Here is a 26,145-nt window from a genome sequence, read left to right on the forward strand (position 1 = left end):
TTTTTGAATAATTTTTCTTCAGCTATCTGAAGACAGTACATAAAATGTAAACATTTATTGATACCAATGTAGTAAATTAATTATAGCAATACTGAAAGGTCACATACTTCACCAAATACATTAGTTGAAATATATCAGTTTGTACAGGTGAACTACATATAGGAATATCACAGGATAGTGCTTGTTTTAAAGCTTTTTCACTGATCTTAAATTTGCAGATTGCATTTTCTTACCTTTGCTTGTGGCGATACATAAGTACTGGTAGATGAATGCTCATTGTAAAACTTTGCCAACAAAAGACCAAAAGAAAGAAATTGAAAAAGCTCCTGTCGGATGTTCTGCTTGTGACTTCTTTCAGAGAATGGCACTGAATGTGTTCGTGGCTTGTTTTACTTCCATTCTGGCACCTTCTCATTCCTGTTAGTGAACAGATTAAATCATAAATATCCGCACTGTGTCATAAAAAGCTGCTTAGCGTGACTAGAATTTGAAATGTTGTATCTGTACATTTTCTGCATTAATTGCTTTGATCACATTGCTCTTGCTTGTCAAACTATTGCAGATTAAATTGTACTTGAATCCTTTCTAATTACTGGGAAGCTAAAACAGAGCTTTGCATCTCATGTGTCCATTTTGAAAGAGTATGTACCATCTTGCTTTGCAGCTGTTTAAGTAGATGTGTGAGTACATACTAATAAAAAAGAAAACACAAGAGAGACCTGGCTTGTTTTCATGGTGTTGGCAACTAAAACTACTGGTGTGGGTGCTTTCTAACATCCTCTGCAATTTTGCTTTAATTTGCTCCACAGATTCAACTAATGCATGAAATTACCAACTTAAAGAATCTAGTTTCAAATGCTGAAGTGTACAATGAGGAACTTGAGGTGAGCCTCTCCATGAATTTACAGGTAGTAAGACTTATATGAAGTATGCTTGGTTTGTTTAGCTTGAAATACCATATTTGCTGAGGACAAGCTGGACATCAATGTGCTTGGGTTAATCTTACCAGCTATGAGAAGGATATGTCTAAAAACCATGAATGCTTTCTGAGTCAGTTTTGCTAATTCTGACCTGAAAAACCAACCTGAGCACTAGAATCTTTCCCCCCCCTTTTTTTTTTCTCCAACATTTAGGCAGAAATAAATTCCAAACTGGAACAGCTAAAAGAGAAAGAGAACAAGATAAAAATATTACAGAATCGTGTGGAGGAATTACAAAAAGCAGGAGTGGAAAAAAAGGAGACATCTTTTTCAGTGGTAAACTTGAGTCTTCTGTTGGGCTTGAGAGATTACTTTGTTTTTTCTGGGTTGGATTAAATTAGGTTTAGCCTTGATATGATAAATATCTGCTTCCCTACAGATCTTGGGAAATTTTGTTTTACAAAGCTTAAAATGCTGATTACTACATATCATAGAGCAGTACTCTGGGGAAGTCAAGCTATGAGAAATGCTGCTGTTTATCCATCTCTCAAATAACCTGTTACTACTCTTCCTCTTAAAGTAAACTTACTGAGTTTTCTTAGCCTGCATTTGCATTTTAACCACATTAAAATGAACACATGTGCTTTATTATGGCTCTATAGTTTTTTGCTTCTTTGTGTATTGTCTTTTTCAGGGAGATTCTGATAAACTAATTGAAGAAATTCAGCAGCTGAATAAATCCCTCTTAGACAGTGAAGCCATAGCCTTGGATGCCAAAAAGGAATCTGCTTTTCTCAGAAGTGAAAATTTGGAGTTGAAGGAAAAGATGGCAAGTACTTGTTGAACTGCATTTATAGCTGTACCAAATGCTGTTAAGAGTCTGTCTGCTTCCAGACTAGTGAAGGCAGCCATCAGTGTGGTGGAGCACTGCTCATCAGCTTTCTCCAAATACTATAAGTAATACTTTTATTATGGAATTTGTGGAAAATGGGCCTTCAGGAAAGAGGTTAAAAGAAAGTAAAGGCTTTTGCCGTATGAGTGGGTGGTTAGTTTTAGGTTTAGCAGGAGACAGAGCAAAGAAGCAGTCTTTAGGGGGTTACCAGGATATAAGGCTTCAGACCTAATTTTACCAGAGAATGAAGGAGAATAAGAGATGTGGACTCAGAAGTGGGATGGAGCTTACTTTGAGCTTTGAAAAAGTAAAGACAAAATAGTAGCGGCATTTATGGCCCTGACCTCTAAGGCATGTTTTGTTAGGACTCTGACAGGAATGCAGTTGTTAAGTTGTGCCTTATTTTGCCATATTTATCAAAGCTGGTCGGAGTGACAACAGAAAATGTAAGAGATGCATTATTTAAATGCCAAGTACATAGACTTTTATTCTGTGTGTGACTTGCATGTTGTACTGTTTTCTTGAAGGATGAACTCTTAAATAACCACAACCAAATGCAAAAGGATGTTCAATTATACCAGAGGCAAATAGAAGAGGGAAAAGCCAGTTACCGAAAAATGCAAGCTGACTTGCAGAGAGAGCTCCAGTCTTTATTCCAAGAAAACACAAGACTCACTTCACTGATGGAGGGTAGAGTTCCAAAAGGTACTGTTCCAGGTGATGCCTTTTCCCTGCTCCCTCTCTCCTCCGTTTTCCCTGTAATGGTGGGAAGATAGACAAGAGCCAAATCCTTGCCTTTCTCAATACATGGAGATTCTGTCAGTATAAAGCAACCACAGTATCTGGTATTGCTGGCATGGAGTAACCTCTTGAGGACTTTCTTGAACATTCTGGAACGTTGGAGCTTACAGAATATTTTATATTTTGCACAGTCAAGTTAATGAAGGTTGTTGGAGAGAATCTAAAATAAGCCAAATATCAACCTAACAAGTGCTGACAGATTTCAGACCAGGAGCTTAGTCTTTTATATTGTTGGCAACAGTAAAACGTACTTTTCTGGAATTATATTATATCCAGAATATATTATGAATCTTCTGCTTAATTTAAAACATGTTTTTTTTTTTTTTCCTCTTGCTCTCTTTCTCTTCTCTCAACTTAATTTTCTAGATTTGCTTTCTCTTGTGGAACTGGAAAAAAAGGCAGCTGACTTAAAAGGAGAACTAGAAAATGCTTTGAAAGAGAACGCACTTCTACAAAAACAAGTAAATGAGCTATCAGAATCTCAATCTCTATCAAATACTGTTGAGATGCAAAAGAAAGAGGTAAAAAAAAAAATCTAACCTTTTTTATTGATTTTGTATTGTACTTCACTGGTAATGTACTAATGGAGGTCTATTGGATATAAAGTTTTAAAGCCAAAAGTTGTCGTGAGTCAACCTGAGATTTTACCATTAAGTTTGTTAAATTGTTGCTTCTCAAACAAATATAATATGTTTATAGTATACATATAAATATATATATTTTTATATATATTAAATATCTTTAATAGTTGTACATAGAAATAAGTTTTCATTTACTATGTTTAGTCACAGATTACTATAATTAATCATAATATTCTAGTCCAACATTTGCATGTCTATTTGCTATGGTCACCACTGACCACTGAATGTATAGATATAACGGTGCTTGATCCTGGACACTGTTCTAAAACTGACTTTTTGTTTAACTGAGCTAAGAGAAAATGTCAAGGTCTCTTAGTAGAAATTCTGCTTGAGAAGTGAGAGATTTACCTTGCAAATTCTGGAAAGCTTGTTAACAAGTTCGTTTATTTCCTGGCAGGTAAGGGGTTTGTAGACTAAGTATGCTGTAAATCTTTTAAAGGGTTTGTTTGCAAACACTTTCTAGCTTTCTTTGTTCCAAGAACCATTTGCTACTAAGTACGTGCAGTGAAAATTATTCAGGGCAAGTAATCTACAAACTCAGTAATGCATTGCAAAAAGTTCCAAACCCTGCAAGGGTCTACTTCCACTAATCAACAAAATGTAATTAGGTGTTAACAACCTAATCTCTGTATTGATGCCTTAAGTTTTTAGCTTTTATATTTTTCAGATTCTGTACTGCATTAGTGTATAACTCTGAACTCTGTATAAAATGCTAGTTAGCTTTCTTCAAATTTTGGCCAGACTAAACAATTGTTCTGGGCCTGGGAACCAAGGTCACACCGTTTGCCCCAGGCCCTGGAAAGCATAAACAAAAGTATAAACAAAAATTGGGTAGTGGGGAGGAGCAAACCAGGGGAATGTGACTTCATTATCTAAAGCTATAATTGGACAATTAACCTCTGATATGCAAATAGAACAAACTTACAACCCTCTGAGAAAACTTGTGACTATTGTCCATCTTGGGTGTAGCCTCTGCCAGGCTTTGCATTGCCCAAGGTGTATCCTTTGAAGGCCTTTAATAAACACCTACTTTATTCTCTGTTTAGCCTCTGTTCTAGGTAGCCAGGCCAAGGCATCAGTATAATGAAGTCTTAGCTCAAACATAGGAAATGGGAAGTATTGAGGAACATCTAAAGAGTTAGAAGAGAGATTTCAGGACTTGGGAAGGAGTTTGACTGTTTTCTCTTTTAAAGATGGCTTTGCTAGACAGTTCCCTCCCAACAGAGCAAAACCCAGTGTCTGGTTGCCTGTACTTTATTTCCTATATCTTCACATGTACCTGTTTTTTATTATGTAGTTCTGACAAATACTGATTTAGAAACCACTATATATTAATATTGTTTTTCTGTTGGCAGATTCTTGAAAAATGTGGGGAGTTACACTTATTAAAATTGGAAAATGAAAAGCTGCTTTCTGAAGTAGCTGATAATGAAATGAGACTTAAACATATGTCTGAAGAAATTGAAAAATCAAAAGATAATCTCACAGATGCACAACTGAAATATGTGAAGTCTGATGAAGAATATGTAGCACTTAAACAGCTCCATGAAGAGATAGAACAAAAATACATAGCTGCATCGGAAACCAATGAACAAATGAAGCTCCAAATAGAATGCCTATCTAAAGAAGCACAAGAGTCTAAAACAATTTTGGATGAAGTGAAATTAGAGGTCAGTGTCAGCTTGCTCCTTTCTACACGAGACTTGAGGAATTCATAGTGCTAAAAAAAAGGTTTTGGAGAAATATCTTAAAGGTATAAATTATAATATCACTGACTTCCTCTGGCATGAGTGAGTATTACTTATTCTGTGCCAGGAGTATACTGAAGGATTAGTCAGCTCAATAGTCTCTTGTTGTAGGCAAAAAAATATGGAAATATATGTTGCCCCAGATTCTTCTGTAATTGACCTTTTAAATTCTTCTTTTCCCGTTCTTAAGTAATGTCTTTATTATGCAAGTTTTTTTCTATCAATGCTGCTCTCACCTACTTTATATAAAGTCACAGAAACATAATTTCCTCATTGGGAACTGGAGACCTTTTAGAACATGAGTTTGTTCAAACCAGAGAGAATCACCACAGAAATTTGCCATTAGAATGGAAAAATAAATATAAAAACATTAAAAAGAAAAGGAAGTTAAACGTACATATTTTTGACAAAGTTTTGGGCACTGCTCTGGCTCTCATATTCCAGCTATGGTTTTGGTAATTCCTAAGCTATGCTACAGTTTCATTTGTATGTTTTTTTAGTAAGACTTTCACTGCTAAGGAGCCATCACAGGAAGGTTCCATAAAAAATGCTTATTTATTGTGGGCAAGAGTATAAGCAGCGACTTAAACAGAAATTATGGATTTGCTAGCTAGCATCTTTCATCCTTTCTAAGCTCACAAAAGAGCTGTGAGAACTTGTACATGCAATGGAGTTCTGCATTACAATGAAAGTGTCTGTCCTTTTCCTTTGCAACCTAAAGCTCACTAGCAAAATCAAAGAACTGGAAGAAAAAACAGCAGAGCAAAAACAACTTCTTGAGCTAAGAGAAAATCTTACTTGGACTCAGCAGAAGTTAAACGAAATGGAGCAATTAAAAGAGGAAGAAAGGATTGGTGAAATGAGATTGGAGGCCAAAGATTTGGAGATCCAGGCAGTCTTGCAGCAGCTTACAGAATGTCGGGAAGAAATAAAAACTCTAACCCAGGAAAGAGATAACCTGAAGCAAAAAGAGGAGTCTCTCCAAGCTGAGACCGAGCAACTCAGAGAGGATATAAAGGACACTGTTTCCATGGTAGGAATTTTGCATTTTTAGAAACAGATCATACATGTTAGGAGAAGGACTTATCAACTATATTAAAATATTTAGGAGTATACAGAAGTGGTTGTTGTTAATCAAGGAATGCCTTCTAATATTACAAAATATATGTATTTACTTTGTGGACTTTTTCTCTTGTATTCTAAAGAACATCATGGCACATGAAGATCTGAGAAATACACAAAGTTCTCTGAAGGAATCCCAGAACACTGTCCAGAAGTTGGAAAAAAGTATTTCTGAAAAAGAATCTCAGATTCTGAGTGTTAAAGAGACACTAGGGAAAACCATTAAAGAACTCCAAATACAGGTAAAACTTTCTGCAATAATTAAAACAAGTCATTTAATCTGTTTGTTGTCTCTTCTGCATGCCCTTAAAAACTTGCTAGGTTCTTGGTAGCAAGTGGACAAGGAAAGAGTATGACCTAATCCAAGTCTTCACCATCTGCTGCTGTTCCTGTGGAGCTTCAAGGTGTAATGTGCAGTCTAATAGACCTTTGCTTAACTTGTGTGCCCCGTGGTTGCGGATTTGAGTGGTGGCGTTGGATGGGAAATGGAAGACGAGATGAGGGTTACTTAAGTGTAGAAAGGAGGCTGATTTATGTTTAAAATATAAATTATTTCATTATTTGTAACAGTTCCAATGAGAAGTTGACACATGATTCTCAGTGGCAGCTCAGATCCCAATGTACTGCAAAAGGCTGTTATAAATACTATAGGAGAGTGAATCAAACAAAACTTTGGCATTTAATTTTATACTGAATTGATGAAAATGGTGTCCTTCCATTTTTTTTACTAGATCTCAGAAATGACAGAAGAAATGAAAATCATCACCTCAGAGAGAGATCAGCTTGCTGAGGAGAAATCAGAATGTAACAGTTGTAGAGAAAGTGACCAGCTTCAGGTGCAGAAGGAACAAATCATCCTTCTTACACAAGAGAACCGTTCATTGCAGGAGAAGCTGGACAATTTACTTTTGAAAAAAGAGGAGTGCAGGGAAGGAACTTTGGTAATTATGCTAAAGCTGTAATGGGAAGTTTGCTTATTTAAACTTTCGCTTGAGTGAAGTAAGTGGCAAAAACACTACAGAAAAGGGTCGTGGTACTTGACGGCACCGCATTAAACTCGAAGTTTATTATGGTTTATTTCAGATATAGGCTACCCATATTGTTTATATAAATATACCTGTATCTATATGGATGTCTAGTAGGAGAATGACTATAAATAAAATATTATCTTCATACAGGGTGGTAATGATCTGCACAGGAATGTTCTGTAATTAAGTAGATGAAGCTAAAAACTGCTCATTTGAAAAGAATGCTTCAGCTCTTTTAAAGTAAAGGTAGAATTGACTTTTTTTCAAGGCACTGAAAGGGATATTGCAACCAACACTTCCTGTAATTGGATGTGCTGATGACACTTTGTGTGTGTGTTTTTATAGCAGTGCCTCTGACTGTTGTATAGAATCAACCTGTCAAAGGTGTCAGATGTGTTTTTCCTGAAGCTACTTCCTGAATCTGTTTACTTGTATCTCTTACAAAATAGATACCACAGGTTCAAGGACAATCTATGGAGCAGGAGTTATCTCTTCTGAGAGAAGAGCTGAGCCAGGCACAGAGGAAATTGCATGAAATGGAGGAAGTAAAGGCCAGTGAGTATCAAGGAGAATCTGAAACCGTGGAGAAAACAGATGTTATTCCAAAACTACATGACTCCCAGGAAGTCAGCAGCCAGACAGAACGAGATGATGAGGATGATTTTAAAATGCAACTGGAAAATCTCCAGAATGAGAGAGACCAGCTAAGAGAAACTCTACAGGAGACAATTAGCAAGGTAAGGAAAGTTGTCCTTTTCCTGTAGGAGCACAGCTTTAGTAGATTTCTGTCTTAGATTTTGGAGGTGTTGTTCAGGTGTTAATGTACTTTAATTGTGTCCACAGAACTTGGAGATGCAGGAGGAGTTGAGATGTACTCGAGAATCTCTTGGACAACATCAGGAGACGATTGTGGAGCTGAAAGGAAGTATTTCAGAGAAAGAAAATCAGCTCTTGGAGGCACAAGAGGCATTGAAGGAAAAAACTGATGAACTGCAGCAGAAGGTCAGAAGCAGTTTTGTCAAGAAAACCAGAAGTTCTGTTGGGCTTGGCAGCCCACGTCTTCTGCAAACTTCAATTTGTAGGGCTCCAGTACATGTATTAAAGAATCCCATTATGTATAACTAAAGCTGCCTTGGTGCTAAATGACTGAATATTATTTGGAAGCAGCAATGCACTTTGACCTCTGCATTTGCCCACTCCTAAAAATTTTTTACAGTCCAGTAATGTAAATTAGCTGTGTAATTCTGAAGATCCTTGAGCACCTTTAGGATGGCTTAGCTCGTTCTTTAATTTATTACGCTATTATAAATTTCTTCTCTACTTTTTGTTTTCATGTCTGAAGCCAGTGTGGATTGTAGGCTTCATTTTTAACTCTCAGTACTGTCTCCTGTCAGCTGTGGATACAGCAATTGAGGCATTTTTATGGATTTAGAATGTCTTACATGTTTTTCCATGTTTACTTTTGCCTACCTCTGAGACAGAAGCACTGACACTTGATTGGCTTTAAAGCACAATTGGGGTTTTTGGTTTTTTTTAACTTACTATGGCAGGAAACCATTGGGGATGTTGTCCTTAAAATAATCCTTTTTTAACAGCCCATATGTACAGACAGTGCTTCTGAATGCGGATCCAATAACTCTCTTCCATCCAAACCTCATTGCTGGGACAAGAAATTTTGGCAACTTAGAATGTTAGTGGTTGTTTTTTCTCCAAAGTACCAGATTATTTTTGCCCATGCAAGAGGTGATTATAAATACCAGTAGTGGTTTTGATTTGCTCTTTGCAGCTCACTGAAGTCACTGAAAACCTGACTCGTGTCTCAGCTGAGTATGGCAACCTCCTGACAGAAAAGGAACAAGCTGAAAGGGCAATGAATGAGCAAGTGTGTCAGCAGCTTGAGAGGATCACTTCACTTAACAAGGAGAGAGATGAGCTACAGCAACTGATAGAGACTTGTAAAGAAAGGGAAGAACATTTGTTAAAGGTTCAGAGGCAGTCAGAGATTTTGAAGGACAGCCTAACAAGCAAGGTGAGGAGTTTTGGTGTTTAGCCACTATTTTGTATTCTGATATTTTATTTCTGATGTGCTAAACATTTGCACAAACTATTTAATTTTTAATTCTCAGCGCATCATTTTTACGGTTGGCAAGCAAACGTGAAGATGAGCAAAGGATTTTGTCTAAGTTTCGTTATTGTTATTTAGTAATAACATCCTCAATTGGTCTCAGCTTTGTGATCCATTGGATTGGTCTGTCTTTGGAACGAATGTGAATTTATCATATGTGTGCATGTTTAATATAATAATCAGTACTTGAACGTGTATTCCAACTTCTTGATAGGTGCTGTGTAGGCAGCAGGAACTTATCTGTTTTAAATCCTTGCTGCTTCGCGCACTTTCTGATTAACAGGTTTGGTTTGGAAGATTTTCTACTTGGAATATTTTGGTTTTGATGTTAAGAACATGGTAGAAGAGCGAATCGAACAAAATTTAGCTTTTAATTTATTTTTAATTGATGAAAATGGTGTCCCTGCATTTTTTACTAGATCTCAGAAATGACAGAAGAAATGAAAATCATCACCTCAGAGAGAGATCAGCTTGCTGAGGAGAAATCAGAACGTAATAGCTGCAGAGAAAGTGACCAGCTTCAGGTGCAGAAGGAACAAATCGTCTTTCTTACACAAGAGAACCGTTCATTGCAGGAGAAGCTGGACAGTTTACATTTGAAAGCAGAAGAATTTAGGGAAGGAACTTTGGTAATTATGCTAAAGCTGTAATGGGAAGCTTGCTTATTTAAACTTTCGCTTGACTGAAATAATTTGCAAAGGATACTGCGGAAAAGTTGTGTTACTTGCATGCAGACCGTTAAGCAGCAGATTTATTGTATACTTGAGATATAATGCCCCTACATATATAAATATATATATATATATATATATATGATCATCTGGTGCCAGAATGTGACAAATATCTTTTAATAAGTAAAATACAGACTTGATACGTGTTGGTGATGTTCTGCATTGATCTGCACATGGATATGGTTCTTACAATCACATGTTGAAGCTAAAAAGTGCTCATCTGGAAAGTGTAATATTGCTTTCTTAAAGTAGATGTAGAACTGACTTTTTTCCTGGCAGTGAAAGGGACATTGCAGTCAACACGTTCTGTGTGTGCTGAAAGTACCTCTGTGTGTAGGTGAATATATACATGTAAATATGTAAACTTCAAAAGAAATGTATTATGTGTGCATTTATTTTTGTACTGAAGGGGCAGTAGAAGAATTTCAAGTAACTAATTTTCTGAGCCTACCTGGCATTATATACTGCTGAGACTAGAAATAGAGGTAAGGCCTTTAGATTTGAAGCAGGAGAGGTTTTTTGTTGGGCTTTTTTGTTGTTGCTGTTCCCCTCCATGCTTAAACTATGACAGTGAAATTATACTTCTGATAACTTTTTAGGAGTTCTTGCTTCAGGTTTCATTTTTACATGTCTCTTAATTCAAGAACCTTCAATTGTATATGGAGGTTGGTCAAATTTAAATATTATAGAAAAGTACAAATCTCTCTAAAGCAGTAACTCTGACTGTTGTACAGAATCAACCTGTCAAAGGTGTCAGATGTGTTTTTCCTGAAGCTACGTCCTGAATCTGTTTACTTGTATCTCTTACAAAATAGATACCACAGGTTCAAGGACAATCTATGGAGCAGGAGTTATCTCTTCTGAGAGAAGAGCTGAGCCAGGCACAGAGGAAATTGCATGAAATGGAGGAAGCAAAGGCCAGTGAATATCAAGGAGAATCTGAAACCGTGGAGAAAACAGATGTTATTCCAAAACTACATGACTCCCAGGAAGTCAGCAGCCAGACAGAACGAGATGATGAGGATGATTTTAAAATGCAACTGGAAAATCTCCAGAATGAGAGAGACCAGCTAAGAGAAACTCTACAGGAGACAATTAGCAAGGTAAGGAAAGTTGTCCTTTTCCTGTAGGAGCACAGCTTTAGTAGATTTCTGTCTTAGATTTTGGAGGTGTTGTTCAGGTGTTAATGTACTTTAATTGTGTCCACAGAACTTGGAGATGCAGGAGGAGTTGAGATGTACTCGAGAATCTCTTGGACAACATCAGGAGACGATTGTGGAGCTGAAAGGAAGTATTTCAGAGAAAGAAAATCAGCTCTTGGAGGCACAAGAGGCATTGAAGGAAAAAACTGATGAACTGCAGCAGAAGGTCAGAAGCAGTTTTGTCAAGAAAACCAGAAGTTCTGTTGGGCTTGGCAGCCCACGTCTTCTGCAAACTTCAATTTGTAGGGCTCCAGTACATGTATTAAAGAATCCCATTATGTATAACTAAAGCTGCCTTGGTGCTAAATGACTGAATATTATTTGGAAGCAGCAATGCACTTTGACCTCTGCATTTGCCCACTCCTAAAAATTTTTTACAGTCCAGTAATGTGAATTAGCTGTGTAATTCTGAAGATCCTTGAGCACCTTTAGGATGGCTTAGCTCGTTCTTTAATTTATTACGCTATTATAAATTTCTTCTCTACTTTTTGTTTTCATGTCTGAAGCCAGTGTGGATTGTAGGCTTCATTTTTAACTCTCAGTACTGTCTCCTGTCAGCTGTGGATACAGCAATTGAGGCATTTTTATGGATTTAGAATGTCTTACATGTTTTTCCATGTTTACTTTTGCCTACCTCTGAGACAGAAGCACTGACACTTGATTGGCTTTAAAGCACAATTGGGGTTTTTGGTTTTTTTTAACTTACTATGGCAGGAAACCATTGGGGATGTTGTCCTTAAAATAATCCTTTTTTAACAGCCCATATGTACAGACAGTGCTTCTGAATGCGGATCCAATAACTCTCTTCCATCCAAACCTCATTGCTGGGACAAGAAATTTTGGCAACTTAGAATGTTAGTGGTTGTTTTTTCTCCAAAGTACCAGATTATTTTTGCCCATGCAAGAGGTGATTATAAATACCAGTAGTGGTTTTGATTTGCTCTTTGCAGCTCACTGAAGTCACTGAAAACCTGACTCGTGTCTCAGCTGAGTATGGCAACCTCCTGACAGAAAAGGAACAAGCTGAAAGGGCAATGAATGAGCAAGTGTGTCAGCAGCTTGAGAGGATCACTTCACTTAACAAGGAGAGAGATGAGCTACAGCAACTGATAGAGACTTGTAAAGAAAGGGAAGAACATTTGTTAAAGGTTCAGAGGCAGTCAGAGATTTTGAAGGACAGCCTAACAAGCAAGGTGAGGAGTTTTGGTGTTTAGCCACTATTTTGTATTCTGATATTTTATTTCTGATGTGCTAAACATTTGCACAAACTATTTAATTTTTAATTCTCAGCGCATCATTTTTACGGTTGGCAAGCAAACGTGAAGATGAGCAAAGGATTTTGTCTAAGTTTCGTTATTGTTATTTAGTAATAACATCCTCAATTGGTCTCAGCTTTGTGATCCATTGGATTGGTCTGTCTTTGGAACGAATGTGAATTTATCATATGTGTGCATGTTTAATATAATAATCAGTACTTGAACGTGTATTCCAACTTCTTGATAGGTGCTGTGTAGACAGCATGAACCTAACTGGGTTTTGAATCCTTGGTGCTTTGCGCACTTTCTGAATACCAGATAATGTTTGAATGTCTTGCACTTAGTTGTTGCCAGCTCGTTCTGTTCTTGGTGTGCACTTTTGAGCTTTTTACCTGTCAAATTTTTCCTTTGTAGGTCAAAGAGTATTATTGAGGATTGCATCAGTTTAGCAGATATTGCTCTTCCGTGGAGGCAATATAAAGATACTGTCCTTTTTAATGCTCATTTTCTATTTATTTTAATTTTCTTGTGATATAGACTCAGGTTGATTGCCTTTTTCTTTGATTCCTCTTGCTGTGCAGAAGACCAAATTTTGCTGATGTGGACTTTTTTGGGTGTCATGCTATTCCTTCTTGTAAATTTTTTTTGTGTTATTAGAACACCAAAATTATTTTTTAACTTTTCTTTCAGCTAGTGTGATTTTCAGTAATTAATAATTGTGATTTTTGTATTTGACACAACTGATTTGACTAGTTCATAGGATGTATAAAGACCATACCCAGCAAATTTGCGTTTTTCTCCTCTGTTTATTTTAGATTCAACAGTTAACTGAGACACTAAATAGTGTATCATGTGAGAAGCACCAGTTATTAGCTGAAAGAACTAGTCACTCTTTACAACTTCAAGAACAAATCTCATCGGTTAATCAAGAAAAAGATGAGCTACAAAAACTTCTTCAGGATGTCAGATCTGAGCGTGACCAGCTCAAGACAGAATTGCAAAGAAATTCTGAGATGGTGAGGGTTGCAATTTGCATACCTGTGTTACTCATAATCTTGAATGCTACTTAAATATGTGTACTTTTATTTTAGTGTGTTGAAACAAAGGCAGAACTGGAAGATGCTTTAGAACAACTGAAGCAGAGAAACCTGAATAATATGTCCACTCAGGTAAACCCAGTGGATATTGCTGAGCAAGTGGCTGATCACAGCTTGAAAGAAAAAACCTTGAAAATTAAGGTAAGCTTATTTTTCTGCTTGTTTTAAGGATATACTTAGGAACTTAACGACACTTGTCTTGGAGCATAAGCCTTTTGTGCATTATGTATAAAATGGTTTGCATATCTTGCTAAGATGCTGCATACCATGGGATCAGTTGATTTGCTGTTGTTCAGTGATTGCACATCTTATGTCAACTGAGAAATTTAATATTCACAGAACATCTCACTTGCTTTCATTACTGTCTAGCCACCCCAATGAAAATAACTGGTCATGTACGATCATAGAATCATTTAGGTTGGAAAAGACCTCTTAGATTATAGGTTTCAACCCTTAAACCAGCACTGCCATGATCACTGCTAAACCGTGTCTCTAAGTGCTGGATGTACACATCTTTGGAATAGCTCCAGGGATGATGTTTCCACCACTTCTCTGGCCAGCCTGTTCAGTACTTGACAGCCTTTTCAATTGAGAAAATTTGCCTAATAACCAGTCTGAACCTCTCCCTCTAATGAAAGTGCAATTTATCACATGTTACTGGAGAGAAGAGACCGACCCTTACCTGGCTACACCTTCCTTTCAGGCAGTTGTGGAGTGGTGAGGTCTTCCCACAGTCTCCTCCAGGCTAAACACCCCCAGCTCCCTCAGCCACTCCACACAGGACTTGTGCTCCAGACCCTTCCCCAGCTCCGTTGCCCTTCTCTGGACACTCCCCAGCACCTCACTGCTCTTGTTGTGAGGGGCCCAGAACTGAACACAGGATTTGAGGTGTGGCCGCCCTTGCTAGTGCCGATCCCTTTCCTAGTCCTGCTGGCCACACTATTCCTGACATAATCTGGGATGCCCTTGTTCTTCTTGGCTGCTGGGGCACACACTGGCTCACGTTCTACCAGCTGTTGACCAGCACCCCCAGGTGCTTTCCTGCTGGGAAGCTTTCCAGACACTATTCCCCCAGCGTGTAGCACTGCATGGGGGAATGTTGTGACCTGGCAGTTCCCCTTGTTGAACCTCAAATGGAACCACTTTGGTTTTGTAAAATCCCCCGGATCCTCCTGTCCATTGTTCCCCATCAAATACTAAATTGGTGTCACATAAATTAATTTCATTCCAGTGCTTCTGCCCTCAAAGTAGGAATTCCTCAGACCTTTTGTTAGTTAGCTATCCTGAGTATATTTTCAGAGATATGAGAAGTGCTAGTAACATACCGGAAGTTAAAATAAACCAGTATTTATGAATGTATATTGTTGCATATAGGTCAAGCCTTATAAAATAAGAGCCTTGTTACCCTTGCAAAATCATGGCTCAGGCCTGCTACTTCAGCTCAGCACAAGGGGAACTGTGGGAGAGTGACTCAGCTGGAACAGGGGTGGAGAGATGTGAGAGACACAAGAGACGCTTCATGGCTGCCTCATGTCCACATTGTGGTGTATGCTGGTTGGTTGACTTGGGCTTGTTGTGCCTTGAAACTATGTAAACTGATCACCAGCTGACTGCTTTAAAAGGCCTGCTTTTTTGCAATAAAGGGCTCTCCTTTGTACTGCCTGGGAACTCTGTGTCACTTTGCATCGTCACATCTGGCACCCAAACAACAAGAAATTATATTACAATGAAAAAGTAAACTACCACCAATAACAAAGCTCCACAAACCCAAAATGCCAAATTACAATGAAGAAATAAACTACAACTCAGCAAACCCTTATAACCCTCAAACTACAAACAAAGAGCAGAGTTCAAACCCTACTACAACAACACAGAACTTTCTTTAAGAACTGCAATCCAGTGGAAAAGAAAATACCAGCACAACTGATAAAGTTAAATCATAATGAAGTTAACATCAGCTGATCCCTTTTAAGAGCACTCTCCCCTTCTGACTTCTGTAATAGACAGGATCTGGTCTGCCTCGTCCCAATGTTCCAGTATTTTTACTGTGAGGTAAAGAGTTAAGAAAACTGGTGAATCTTGGTTCTTTCAACTAAAAATCAATGATGGAGGGAGGGAGTATGTCAGGGGATTTTTATACTTATTTTAAAATGTGAAACATAGACATAATTAAACATGATACTGGAGCTGCAGTTTACTGGGTCTTCAAGCCTGTAGCACTACTGAGCCTGCTCACTGCATGTTCACACCCTCCTTTTCATGGCAGAGTGCTAGGACCCACTTCAAGAACCTTTTCCTTCAAGAAAGCAGAAGCAGATAAACCTGGGAGTCCATCCCGAGGGAAGGCCAGCTGGCCTTCTTGTGAATGAGCAATAATTTTTTTTCATGCCTGATTTACAAATCTTGATGTGGCCAGGCAATTTAAACCACAAAGACAATTTGAGTTTGTGAAATGACTTGCTGGATTACCAAGAAATTATTTGGGTTTGTGCCTGGATTAGTAGTTTTTTGTCATATCCCTGTGGCAAGTCAAAACTGAAGGCTTAATCATAATAACTTTTCCTATTGTAAAACCAATACATGCGGTCGGGGTTAGTCCTGGAGTCAGGTAATTTATTTTATATTTCTGTTTATAGCTAATCACACTTTTCCTTATTGTCAACAAATTAATTTGTTTTACTTGCATTTAGGAGCTGCTTGAGAAATTCCCAAATATGGGGAAGAGATATGAGTGTCTCTCTACAGTGTCTCTTAAGCTAAAGAGTGAACTGAATAGTCAGAAAGCACTGATAGCTGTGATACTGCCTCAGCTTACATTGAAACAGAGTGAACAAGTCAAAGCACTTCAAACTAAAAACGAGGAAATGAGCACTCGTCTCCAGAAGTTATTGACCAAATTGAAGGTACCAACTTAAAATGCTGAATAAGTGGATGCTTCATATTGCTTGGATTTGGTGGTGTTTTTTTTAATAAGCTCTCAATGCTAACAATTAGGATTTTATATACTTTATCTTTGGGTTTTGAGAATCCACACACTGGAGAAAATAAATTGATAGTAGTTGCTTTACAATCTTGGAAAACTGGAACTACTTAGTTATGTAAATCAAACTTAGTTTTTAACTGTAGTTCAGCTGCTTTGCACAGAATTATTTCATTAATGTTATTCCATTTTAATTGGAAAATGAAATTTTCTTTCTGTACTCTGTAAATCAAATAATAGATTACTAAGTATGTATTTCTCTGTGTGGGAAAGAGACATACAAGGTGGCTTGGAAATGCATGCTTACTCTGCAAAACTACCCAAGTAGTTTGATGATTTTACAGCCATCAGTTTCTCCATTGGACTAAAATTATCAGCAAAAAGGTTAAGGGTAGTAGGTAAAGAATTCCTGTTAGCATATGCAGAAGTACAGTAAACGATAAAGTTTTTTCTATTTCTTTATTTACCATGAAATATTAAGGGCTGGGTTTTTTTTTGGTTAGAGCATGGAAACATACACAGATCTGGAGAGAGGGGTGAGGTTCTTGAGAGTCAGTCATGTCTATAAATATCCATTAACTTGGAAGTTGAACTAATGTTCCAAAGAGCCTCATTTTATGACTTAATGCAGCCATTTTAGGTTTATTTTTTTTTCCGTAGATGGCTTTTAACTTTGATGGTTAAAGATGTTTAAGATTCAACTAGCGAGCTCTGCTAGAATAAAGTTTTAAATCAGCATGGTGATATTCTTCTCATAGAACATCTGCACCTTTCACAACTCCAAGAGAAAATAAATATAATAAGGAACACTTTACTTTGTTTTTTGAAGTTTGGTCTGTCGAAGGCTGTTGAGAGCCTTTTAGACTCCTTTTATTTTTTTTGGAGTCTACAAAAAATAGCATACTGGAAAAGTGCTGTCTTAGGTAAAAGGCTTACATGCCATTACTATAATGCACTTGTGAACCTGATTTTCTTAACCATGTGTTAGTTACCCTGGACATTTAGAGGCTCAGGGATTAAACAGGTTGAATTATAAAATACTGTGTTTTAGCTGGATGCAGGGTACTGTTTTAAAACAGGCTCACTGATACATCCTGTGCTTCTGCAACAGCTTCTGTTCAGTTCTGTTTGCACAAAGAAAAGAGAGTATCACGCTACTGTTCACAAGTATGAAATGGAATTGCTTGAGGAAAAGAGAAAACAAGATAACCTACAATCCCAGATTCAATGTCTCAGGAAGACTAATTTGAAGCAGAATGAAGTATCTTCTCAAGAGTTAAACAGCAGTGAAGGGCTGAAGAGTTTCCACTTGCATGCAGAGGTAATACTTGGAAAAAAAATAGACATAAAGACCCATTCCAAGGCATGGGGTCATGTGGTGGTGGGAATGTAATGGCATGGGTTTATCTGTTAAAACTTCACTCAGGGAGGGGGTGAAGGAATGAATAGATTTATTTTTTTATGCTACTAAGTCTATAATAAGAGGATTTTGTTTCATAAAGCAGCTGAAAATAAAATTAATAGGTTAGAAAATAGCAGGAATGTTATTTACTTGTTTGCCCTCTACAACACATACTATCCCATACCAAGATGACTTGTTCTAAAACAACGGAATAAACTTTTGCTAATAAGCACTTTTTTTCCCCATTTCCACCTGCCCCAGGAATGTAATTGTCTTCTTCCTTTCCCGACAGGATGTAATTTTAAGTCTAGCAAAGCTCCTTTTATATGATAATTAGATAGTAAAACAGACTTCCTGCTATACTGATAGCTGAGAGGACAGAAGGTATATTTAGACATGTGATAATCAAACCAGTATTTAAATTTTAATTCCCTTTTTTTTTTTTTTAAAGAGCATTCTCAAAGATGTATCAGAAATGGAACATGAACTTCTCTGCATAGAAGCAGAGTTACAGCAGGAAGAAAGTGCTAGAAAAGAAACAATACAGTTCTGGGAAGCATGTTCAGGAACTCATTGGGATGCAGAGGAACTGAAAGAAGAACTAAAGAAAGATAATGAAAGACTCTTGCAAGTTTTTAAATTCTGGACTCCTAAAGTAAAGGTAAAATTAAATGTTATAGAATCAGAAATGTATTTTGTGCAAGCACTCTGCAAATGACTATGATTGAAAAAAAGACAAAAAGGCTCTTAAATGATCGTTCATTTATTATTAGCACTTACTCATATTTTAACTGCAAGACATAGGAATACTTAAAAGACTTTCAAAGATTCCTCATGTATCATGTATTAAGCAGAGTTGGAAATTTGCTTTCTAAAAGACTTTCTAGGTAATAAATGGGAGGGAGTGTGCAGTTGTTTATTTGAGGTTTTATTAGTCTTAATTCTGGAAAATGTTGCTTTTATGGTCAAACCTTATCAAAACTACTATAGCGATTTTTAAAACACAGTTAAATTTATATTTACACTTCTCCCCTCCCCTCCCCTCCCTTTTGGAAACCTGGACAGCATTTTTCAGGATTTAGTGCATCATAAACAGGATTTCATGGGATTTCATCTTTCTGATTAAATCTTATGTTTAGCCTATTTTTAAAAGTTCCTTTTGTAGAGTCAATAGTCAGTCTTGACTTCTTTGAGATTTCGCAGTGTTGGCAAGGTTTCTGGAAGAATTCCCTGACCCTAATATTATGTGGATCAGAGCTTTTAACTAATAAAAATCTAGCATTCATTGTCATTTCCTGATAATTGTGAAGTTTTTATTTGTCTGACATGTTAAACGTGGCTTTCTAAAATAGTCCAATGTGTAGGTTTCATTTCCCTTAGTCAGTGAATACATTCTCGTAAAAAAAAAATCTGTGAATAACTATGATTTTCTTTGGCTGACATTCAAGAAATCTTCCCAATATAGTTCCTTTGTTTCTCTAATATTAGAGTTTGAGTTAATGCAGAAATATTGGTAAATCTGCAATACAGTATCATCTTTTCTTGTGCCCCTTCCTGCCTCCCTTTCTTCTGGAAATGAAACTGTTCTTTTGAGTGATAATGATACCATTTCTGACAGCAAGCATTTTCAAATGGGGCACTGAAACAAGAATGTGAAAATAACACAGGCTAAGGTACTTCCTGTTTCTTTACTTTCCATATTTCTATCAGATTAATAAAGTATTGAAAATTATTCTGTATGATGCTACTGATTTTCAGATACTCCTTGAACTTTCTTCAGAGCTGGATGGCAGAACTGCCGATTATAGTAAAAATGCTGATGTTGAATTAAAACAGAGAAAAGAGAAAAATGAAGAGTTGCTTCAGGATCTAAACACTCTAAAAGAAAAATTGGCCCCTGGTGGCTCTGCCAGTCTGGCATTAGAAGAAGAAAATGATAGGCTTCATAATAAATTAAAGGCTGCAGAACAAGATAAAAAGGTAACCAATACTTGTTTCTAAGGAAAACTTCTTTGATTCTTGCTTTCTAAGGGAGAGTACTCCAAACTGGAAATAAGGATAGATGGCAACTGTAAATCTATGCCACCCCAATACAAATAGAGTACACTTATTTTCGTAGTTCTTTTATTTCCAAAGTGGAATTTTGAGCTCTTGCCTGTAACATGGTTTTTTTAATTGCCCGATTTCTGTACACAAATAGATTCCAGTTTAGAAAATCATATGAAATGTTTTTATTTGCTTTTGAAGTATTGACTTTAATAGGGTGCTACTCTTGATGCTTCCTGTAAGTATATGTCAGACATGAAGCTGGAGAGGAATTCTCTATTTAATCATGGGAATTGAGAAGTCATTTTCTCGCTCCTTTTTTTTTGTCACCGTTACCTTTCTCCTAAGTACTTTTTCTTTTCTTAGACTTGAGTGTTCTAGACTATTAAAAGGTGAGACAACAGTGACCTGGATATGAAGAGCTGCCATAGAGCTTGTATTGTTGGATATTTTGGTGTGGTTTGGGTTTTTGCCAAGAATATGACCATGTGCTGTTACTGTTACTACCTTTTGACATAACTGCTCATAACTGATTGATGGATTGATACATCTCAACAGGCTATGGAGGTAAAAATTCAGAAGTTAAAAAATGTAATAAATGAAGTAGGACAAAGTGTCAAAGAGAAAGATGACAGGATAAGCAAGTTACAAGCACAGATAAAAAAAAAACCAGAGACAAGTGAGCTCACCCAACTGCAAGCCCAACTGAATGAGATGGATAATTGCCTCAAGACTGCCTTAACAGAGAAGCAGAGTCTTCAGGTATGAGCAAAATGCTTCACTCTTCTTTCTTCTCTGATGAAAGACACAAAGCATGCTTGACAAGAGCTGTAGGTGAAACTTAGCTCTCCATAGTCAATGTATTTGTTTTGTATGGCATTCCTAGAGTAAAATACTCCACTTGCCTGTTTAGCAGGCAGTTTCAACCAGTGCAACCTTCAGTGGCAACATTTAGAATCCATATTATGATACTAGAAACTAAATGTGTCACGTGTTTGTCATGAATTTCTGGAACATTTTGAACATTTTAAAACCTGTAAACTGAAGCATGAGGTATTTACTCAATGTCATATATTTGCATGGTTAAAATTCCCAGATTTATATCGGCACAGAAGTCAGCAAAACTTGGTAAAATATGATTGCATGTAATACACAGAGTAGGACACCAACTGCTACCATACTGCCAGTTGGTAATGTGAGCCACCTTAGTGAAAAATAACTTCTCACTCCTGCTCTTGTCCTGCAAAATTTAGTCAGAGGAAAGATACAAGGGAAACAACCCTTAATTTCATTGCTAAGTAACGAGCCCTTATTTGTACTAAATATTTTATTTTCAGGCAAAAATAGATAAGGGTGCTGAGCTGTACAAAGAAGAAATTGACCATCTCAAAACACAATTGGTAAAATGTGATTTGGAAAGAATGAAACAATCCAATTCCTTTGAAGTGAAGTAAGTTCAAATTTTATCATCTTACAATTCTCACTACTTTATTCTTAGCTTCTACTTCCCTCTTTATTTTTCCCACATAGTAAGTAAGCTTTCAGCTTGAGGTGTTTTAAATTTTTATGGTAGTTAAAGAAAGTAAAATCTATATGAACCTTGGGTTGCTTACAAAACTTCTTCTGTATACACCCACCAATATTTCTCAACCAACCACGTTCAACCATAAATGAAATAACTATTCTGACAAAAGAAGGCAAGTGGAAAGCAATAATTGAAAGCATTCTCTACTTCACTAGAGAGAAGGAATACACCAAAAATGTGGGTGTCTTGTATTTGATAGCTCATTGGAATTCAACTGAAACTGTAGTAACTATTAAACTGAGGTTTTCTAATTTTTTTTCCCCTCCATTCCTGCCTCATATAGACTTGCTAATTATAAAGCCCTTGCAGAACACCAAGAACAACAGTTAACAAAGCTAAAAGAAGAACTGAGAAGAGCACACCAAGAGCAAGATGTTACTGGTAAATTCAAGATAAATAGAAGGGACTCTTTCATGTTTAACATTGAGTTTTGAGGTTATATGGGTAAAGACCAGATTAATACGTAGGCCCTGTACTCAAAGGGTATGAGGAGAATTGGGTGCACTGGAAGATGAGATGGAAAGTAGATTACATTAGCTGCATATGGACTGCACTAGAATCACAGTAGTTCTCATGTTTTCCTCCAGCCAGGTTTGCCCTTGTGGAGGGATAGGCTGCAGTGGTGGTAGCTCATGTTGCCACTTTTTCCCTGACATGTGAATACCTAGTTCTAATCAAAGCTATGACATACGTGGTAAAATAACTATTTTACCTCTAAATGGCCCAGTGAAGAATGTGTCATGTTTCTAAATATCTGGTAGTGTGACTACTGGGAGGTGTACTTTGTGTAGAAAAAAGAGTAACTGTTGTAACGGCACTTGTAACCCAGTGAGGTTTCACATGTAAGACCACAAGAAGGAATAGGCTAAAAATGTATTGGCTTGGTTTTGAATATTCTCCAGATAATACACACACACATATGTATAAATCTGTTTTCTAGTGCTGAAAGAAGCAGATCCTCAGCAATCCCAAATACCCCTTACTTGTGGTGGTGGCAGTGGTATTGTGCAGAGCACACAAATACTTGTTCTAAAATCTGAACAAGCTAAGCTACAGAAAGAGAACTTGCAGCTGAAGAAACAAAATGACCTTCTACTGAGGTAAGTGGATAGCTGACTAGCAACATGTCAAATCATTTTTTGTATTTATGTACATCATTAGTATTTCTTTCTGGGGGACATATGGAAGTCAGTAACCATTAACTTCAGATTTCATATCATAAACTTTTATTTAAAGCTAGTGTAATGGCTTAAAAAGTCAGAAAGGCCTTTTGAACTTTAAATTGCTTGCTTTCTTAAGAATCTTAAATGCTGAAAGATACACTTGAATTGTATGTTGGAAGGGATTTCAGCTTAAAAAAATCCTCTGAAACCAAGATACACAGCTATTGTATTGCTACGTCTGTGATATGTCATCTGAAAATACAGGAACTCTGTTCTTCAGGATTTTTTCCTTAAAGAAAGTGCTTTAAACTTTTCTTAATTGCATGCTGGGGTTCTTTTCCTTGCAGTGATCAACTTGAACTGAAAGAGGAACTCAGGAAATGGAAAGAGAGAGCACTAAAATGGAGAGAACGATCCTCAAGAGAAACTACTCAAGAGATTGTTCCAAAGTCTCCTAGGAAGGCAGTGTCATATTTCTTTAAAGAGCAAATGCCTTCACCCTCCAAGGAAACTGTTTCTCAGCAAATAGTGACTCAGGACATACCAAAGCCTCTGCCTCTGGCTTGTCCAACAAATTTCTTTGATAATTCCAACCTGGGTGTGCCAACAGGTATGTGACATAGTAGTAGTGTCCTATGAGATTTGAAGAGGCAAAATGTAAGAGGTGGTCTGAGATCTGAAACTTGCATGATAACAGTTTTCCTGAGTGGTTTGTCATCTGACTGTTGAAAAGCTGATCTGAGCTGTGAAGCTTCTGTATGCTCTACAGAATTGAAATACCAAAATCAATTCTTTACCTGCTGGAGAATATACAAACTTTTTTTTCCTTTTCTGCTGGGGAAATATTGATGAGTGACTTTAAAAAGTGAATCAGCAAAATACTGTTATTAGATAGCTGCTGCTCTAAAATGTTTTGCTTTTTAACTTTACATTGGTTAAGCACAGATTTCTGGTAAAACTATAAAGTTAACTGCTGGTTAACTTTTTTCTGAAATTTTTCAAGATGGTAGACTTTAGTTTTTGATGTTGCATTTGCTACTCTGCCTGGCTCCAGCTGCAATAATAGCTGTTTTGATGATAACTTCTGTTCCTCAGCCTCACTTCAGGCTTCTTATATCTGGCCTGCTGACTTTTAGAGACCTTTTGCCTTCATGCTTCTCACAGCTTTCAGAAGGCCGAAGCAGGCATGTTGAAGAGTAGCCAGTTTTTGAGGTATTAGTAGCAGACTTCCAGGAAGAACATGACTCATTGCTGGCTTTGTGATGGCCAACTTGGTAATAGCACAACTTTTCTCACAACACAAAGCTCCTCAGAGGGAAGCTTTCACAGCTGATGTATAAAATACTAATCAGGATTAAATCACTGTATTCCTGCTGCTTGTCTAACTGAGAAGGGCTTTAATGTTCTTGTCTCATGTGCAGATACACGACCTGCAGGCACAGAGTCCACAGAAGAACACCTTAAGCGCTTGTTTGGGACTTCAGACAAAGATAAAGCCCCTGATTGCAGCACCCAGTAAAGATGCTCTTTCATAAGCTGCCCTTACAGTGGCTACAGCCAGGATCTGGAGATACAAAAAAAAACCAAAACAAAAACTCCTTCAGATTAAAAACCATCAGCCTCTTTCATCTTGGAGTTTCTACTTCCCTCAACTGGAAAAGCTGGAATATGAGGACGAAAATGGAAAACCAGATGTTGTCCCATAACCTGCTAATTTGCTGATGTTCTGCTTTGGGGTTTTGATGTGGATTTTTTTTTATGGCAAAGAGAAGCTAATGTATTGAAGAAAAAAATGGAAAAAGGAATGGATCACAAACTAATCTACTGTGAAACTTCTCAGTCTCAAACTTTACATTCTGTCTTTCCTAAACAGCCCTTTTTTGGGGTGTTGGTATTTGTATCTTCAGAGTGCTGTTGACTTGGCAAGAGATATTTTTGTTTCTCAGTATGTGGTTTTTATACCATGCTTTCTTTAAGCCAACAGAAACTACATTTTCACCACAATCTTGACCTCTTTGGACACTGCAACCGAAGTTACTGATCTTCTGTTTGTACAGCACACAATCAAGGGTTCCTCTTTAAAAGTTTCTGCAGATCACCCAATTATGGTACTGTGAGTAACTTTGAATTTTGCATCATTTTTCAATATACCTGTCTGAAGTTGTGTATTGGATCTTTTTTTAATAGCAAGCAATGGACTTAACACTCTTCTGCTTCTCTAGTGAAGGGAAAACAAACAAGATCATTGGGGCAAGATGGACTATTCTATTAACCTACTTATCTATATTGTGAGACCTATATTTTGTATGTTTTATATAAGAAATTTTAACTTGAAAATAAAGTTTTGTGTTAAATATGTAAAAATGGTTTTGCTGTTTACTTGTGCTACAATCCAAGGATGCTGATTACAACATCCAGTGGCTAACTGTTACCAAATTACTGTATTTTATATTTCATCATTTCCATTTTAATTTCATCATTTCCATCATTATTATGCTTCTTGTTTCTTTCCTCTATAACCTGTGCAGCAATTACTTGTCCAGAAGTTTCCTGTTGCCAGATTTTTATTTAGTTCTTTGAGTCTTGTCAGAAGATGGTTGACGTCTAAAACATAGATTCTCCTCCCTTTCCTCCCTAATTGGCCCTCCACTGCCAACTAAACAGCAATTGGGCACTCAGAACCTGAGATCAACTCCATTAAGGATGAAATCATCATCATGAGATGACAAAGTCATACCTAAGAAAGACACCTGCATCAAAAGCATCATCCTTATTTTATAGAAATAAATCTCTCAGTGATGCTAGGTCTTCTTTGGGTCACCCAAACTGACAAGCAAATGGCTACACTGAGATGTTCCTGAGCATTCAGTATTTACTGGAATTGGGGGAGTCACACAAGGATTATTTACCTGATGGATGTACTTCTTAATAAAGAACCAACCTTCTATTTACTTTGAATGGCTGAAAACTGCTAACCACTGTACCTACGAAGAAGTTCCAAGGATTTATCTCAATCTCTGGCCTGGAATGTATTTTGGGAAGCTTTTAAAGGCATGATGTGCCAAAAATATACAGGTTCTAAATACCTTTACAGAGCTGGGCTCTGCAATGTCTCCTTTCTGATTACGGCCACAGGTTATTTATTTTCTGACAGGGATAAATGCAAAGTGCTGGTGTGTTTATGGTGGTTTCTTTCTTTTTTTCTTTTTTTTTTTTTTCCTTTTTCTTTTTTTTTTTTGGAAGTTTTTTGGGTTTGTTTTGGGGTTTTTGTTTGGTTTGTTTGTTTTTGTTTAGTTTGTTCCTTTTTTTATTTCCCACTATGATGAAAGATATTTCCTTTGGCTACCAGCATTTTGGTGTTCTAACAAATGAACTAGACTGACTTTTTTTCTTCCAGAATTGGGAA

The 26,145-nt window shown here is 37.0% G+C and overlaps 1 protein-coding gene across 2 annotated transcripts in view; it reads left to right on the top strand.

Annotated features, from left to right (window-relative positions):
- CENPE (centromere protein E) overlaps positions 1-25,103 on the top strand; it is a 37,260-nt gene extending 12,157 nt beyond the window's left edge. Inside the window, exons 18-45 of one of the 2 annotated variants that reach the window (XM_066186293.1) lie at positions 810-884; positions 1,134-1,256; positions 1,615-1,749; positions 2,340-2,517; positions 2,980-3,134; positions 4,610-4,924; positions 5,724-6,035; positions 6,208-6,366; positions 6,856-7,065; positions 7,602-7,889; positions 7,996-8,154; positions 8,939-9,181; positions 9,697-9,906; positions 10,824-11,111; positions 11,218-11,376; positions 12,161-12,403; positions 13,282-13,482; positions 13,558-13,704; positions 16,254-16,466; positions 17,655-17,864; positions 18,397-18,606; positions 19,704-19,925; positions 20,550-20,753; positions 21,329-21,441; positions 21,860-21,957; positions 22,517-22,676; positions 23,087-23,349; positions 24,161-25,103. In XM_066186293.1, coding sequence (XP_066042390.1) covers positions 810-884; positions 1,134-1,256; positions 1,615-1,749; positions 2,340-2,517; positions 2,980-3,134; positions 4,610-4,924; positions 5,724-6,035; positions 6,208-6,366; positions 6,856-7,065; positions 7,602-7,889; positions 7,996-8,154; positions 8,939-9,181; positions 9,697-9,906; positions 10,824-11,111; positions 11,218-11,376; positions 12,161-12,403; positions 13,282-13,482; positions 13,558-13,704; positions 16,254-16,466; positions 17,655-17,864; positions 18,397-18,606; positions 19,704-19,925; positions 20,550-20,753; positions 21,329-21,441; positions 21,860-21,957; positions 22,517-22,676; positions 23,087-23,349; positions 24,161-24,258 — 5,391 coding nt within the window. In that variant the 3' untranslated portion in view covers positions 24,259-25,103. The remainder of the gene's footprint in view (positions 1-809; positions 885-1,133; positions 1,257-1,614; positions 1,750-2,339; positions 2,518-2,979; positions 3,135-4,609; positions 4,925-5,723; positions 6,036-6,207; positions 6,367-6,855; positions 7,066-7,601; positions 7,890-7,995; positions 8,155-8,938; positions 9,182-9,696; positions 9,907-10,823; positions 11,112-11,217; positions 11,377-12,160; positions 12,404-13,281; positions 13,483-13,557; positions 13,705-16,253; positions 16,467-17,654; positions 17,865-18,396; positions 18,607-19,703; positions 19,926-20,549; positions 20,754-21,328; positions 21,442-21,859; positions 21,958-22,516; positions 22,677-23,086; positions 23,350-24,160) is intronic. The other variant, XM_066186294.1, reaches the window with a different exon arrangement.
- The last annotated feature ends 1,042 nt before the right edge of the window (positions 25,104-26,145 follow it).

The sequence above is a fragment of the Chamaea fasciata genome, unplaced genomic scaffold (assembly GCF_029207755.1).
Source record: "Chamaea fasciata isolate MVZ Bird 193981 ecotype frontalis unplaced genomic scaffold, bChaFas1.0.hap1 SCAF_6, whole genome shotgun sequence".
Lineage (NCBI taxonomy): Eukaryota > Metazoa > Chordata > Aves > Passeriformes > Sylviidae > Chamaea > Chamaea fasciata.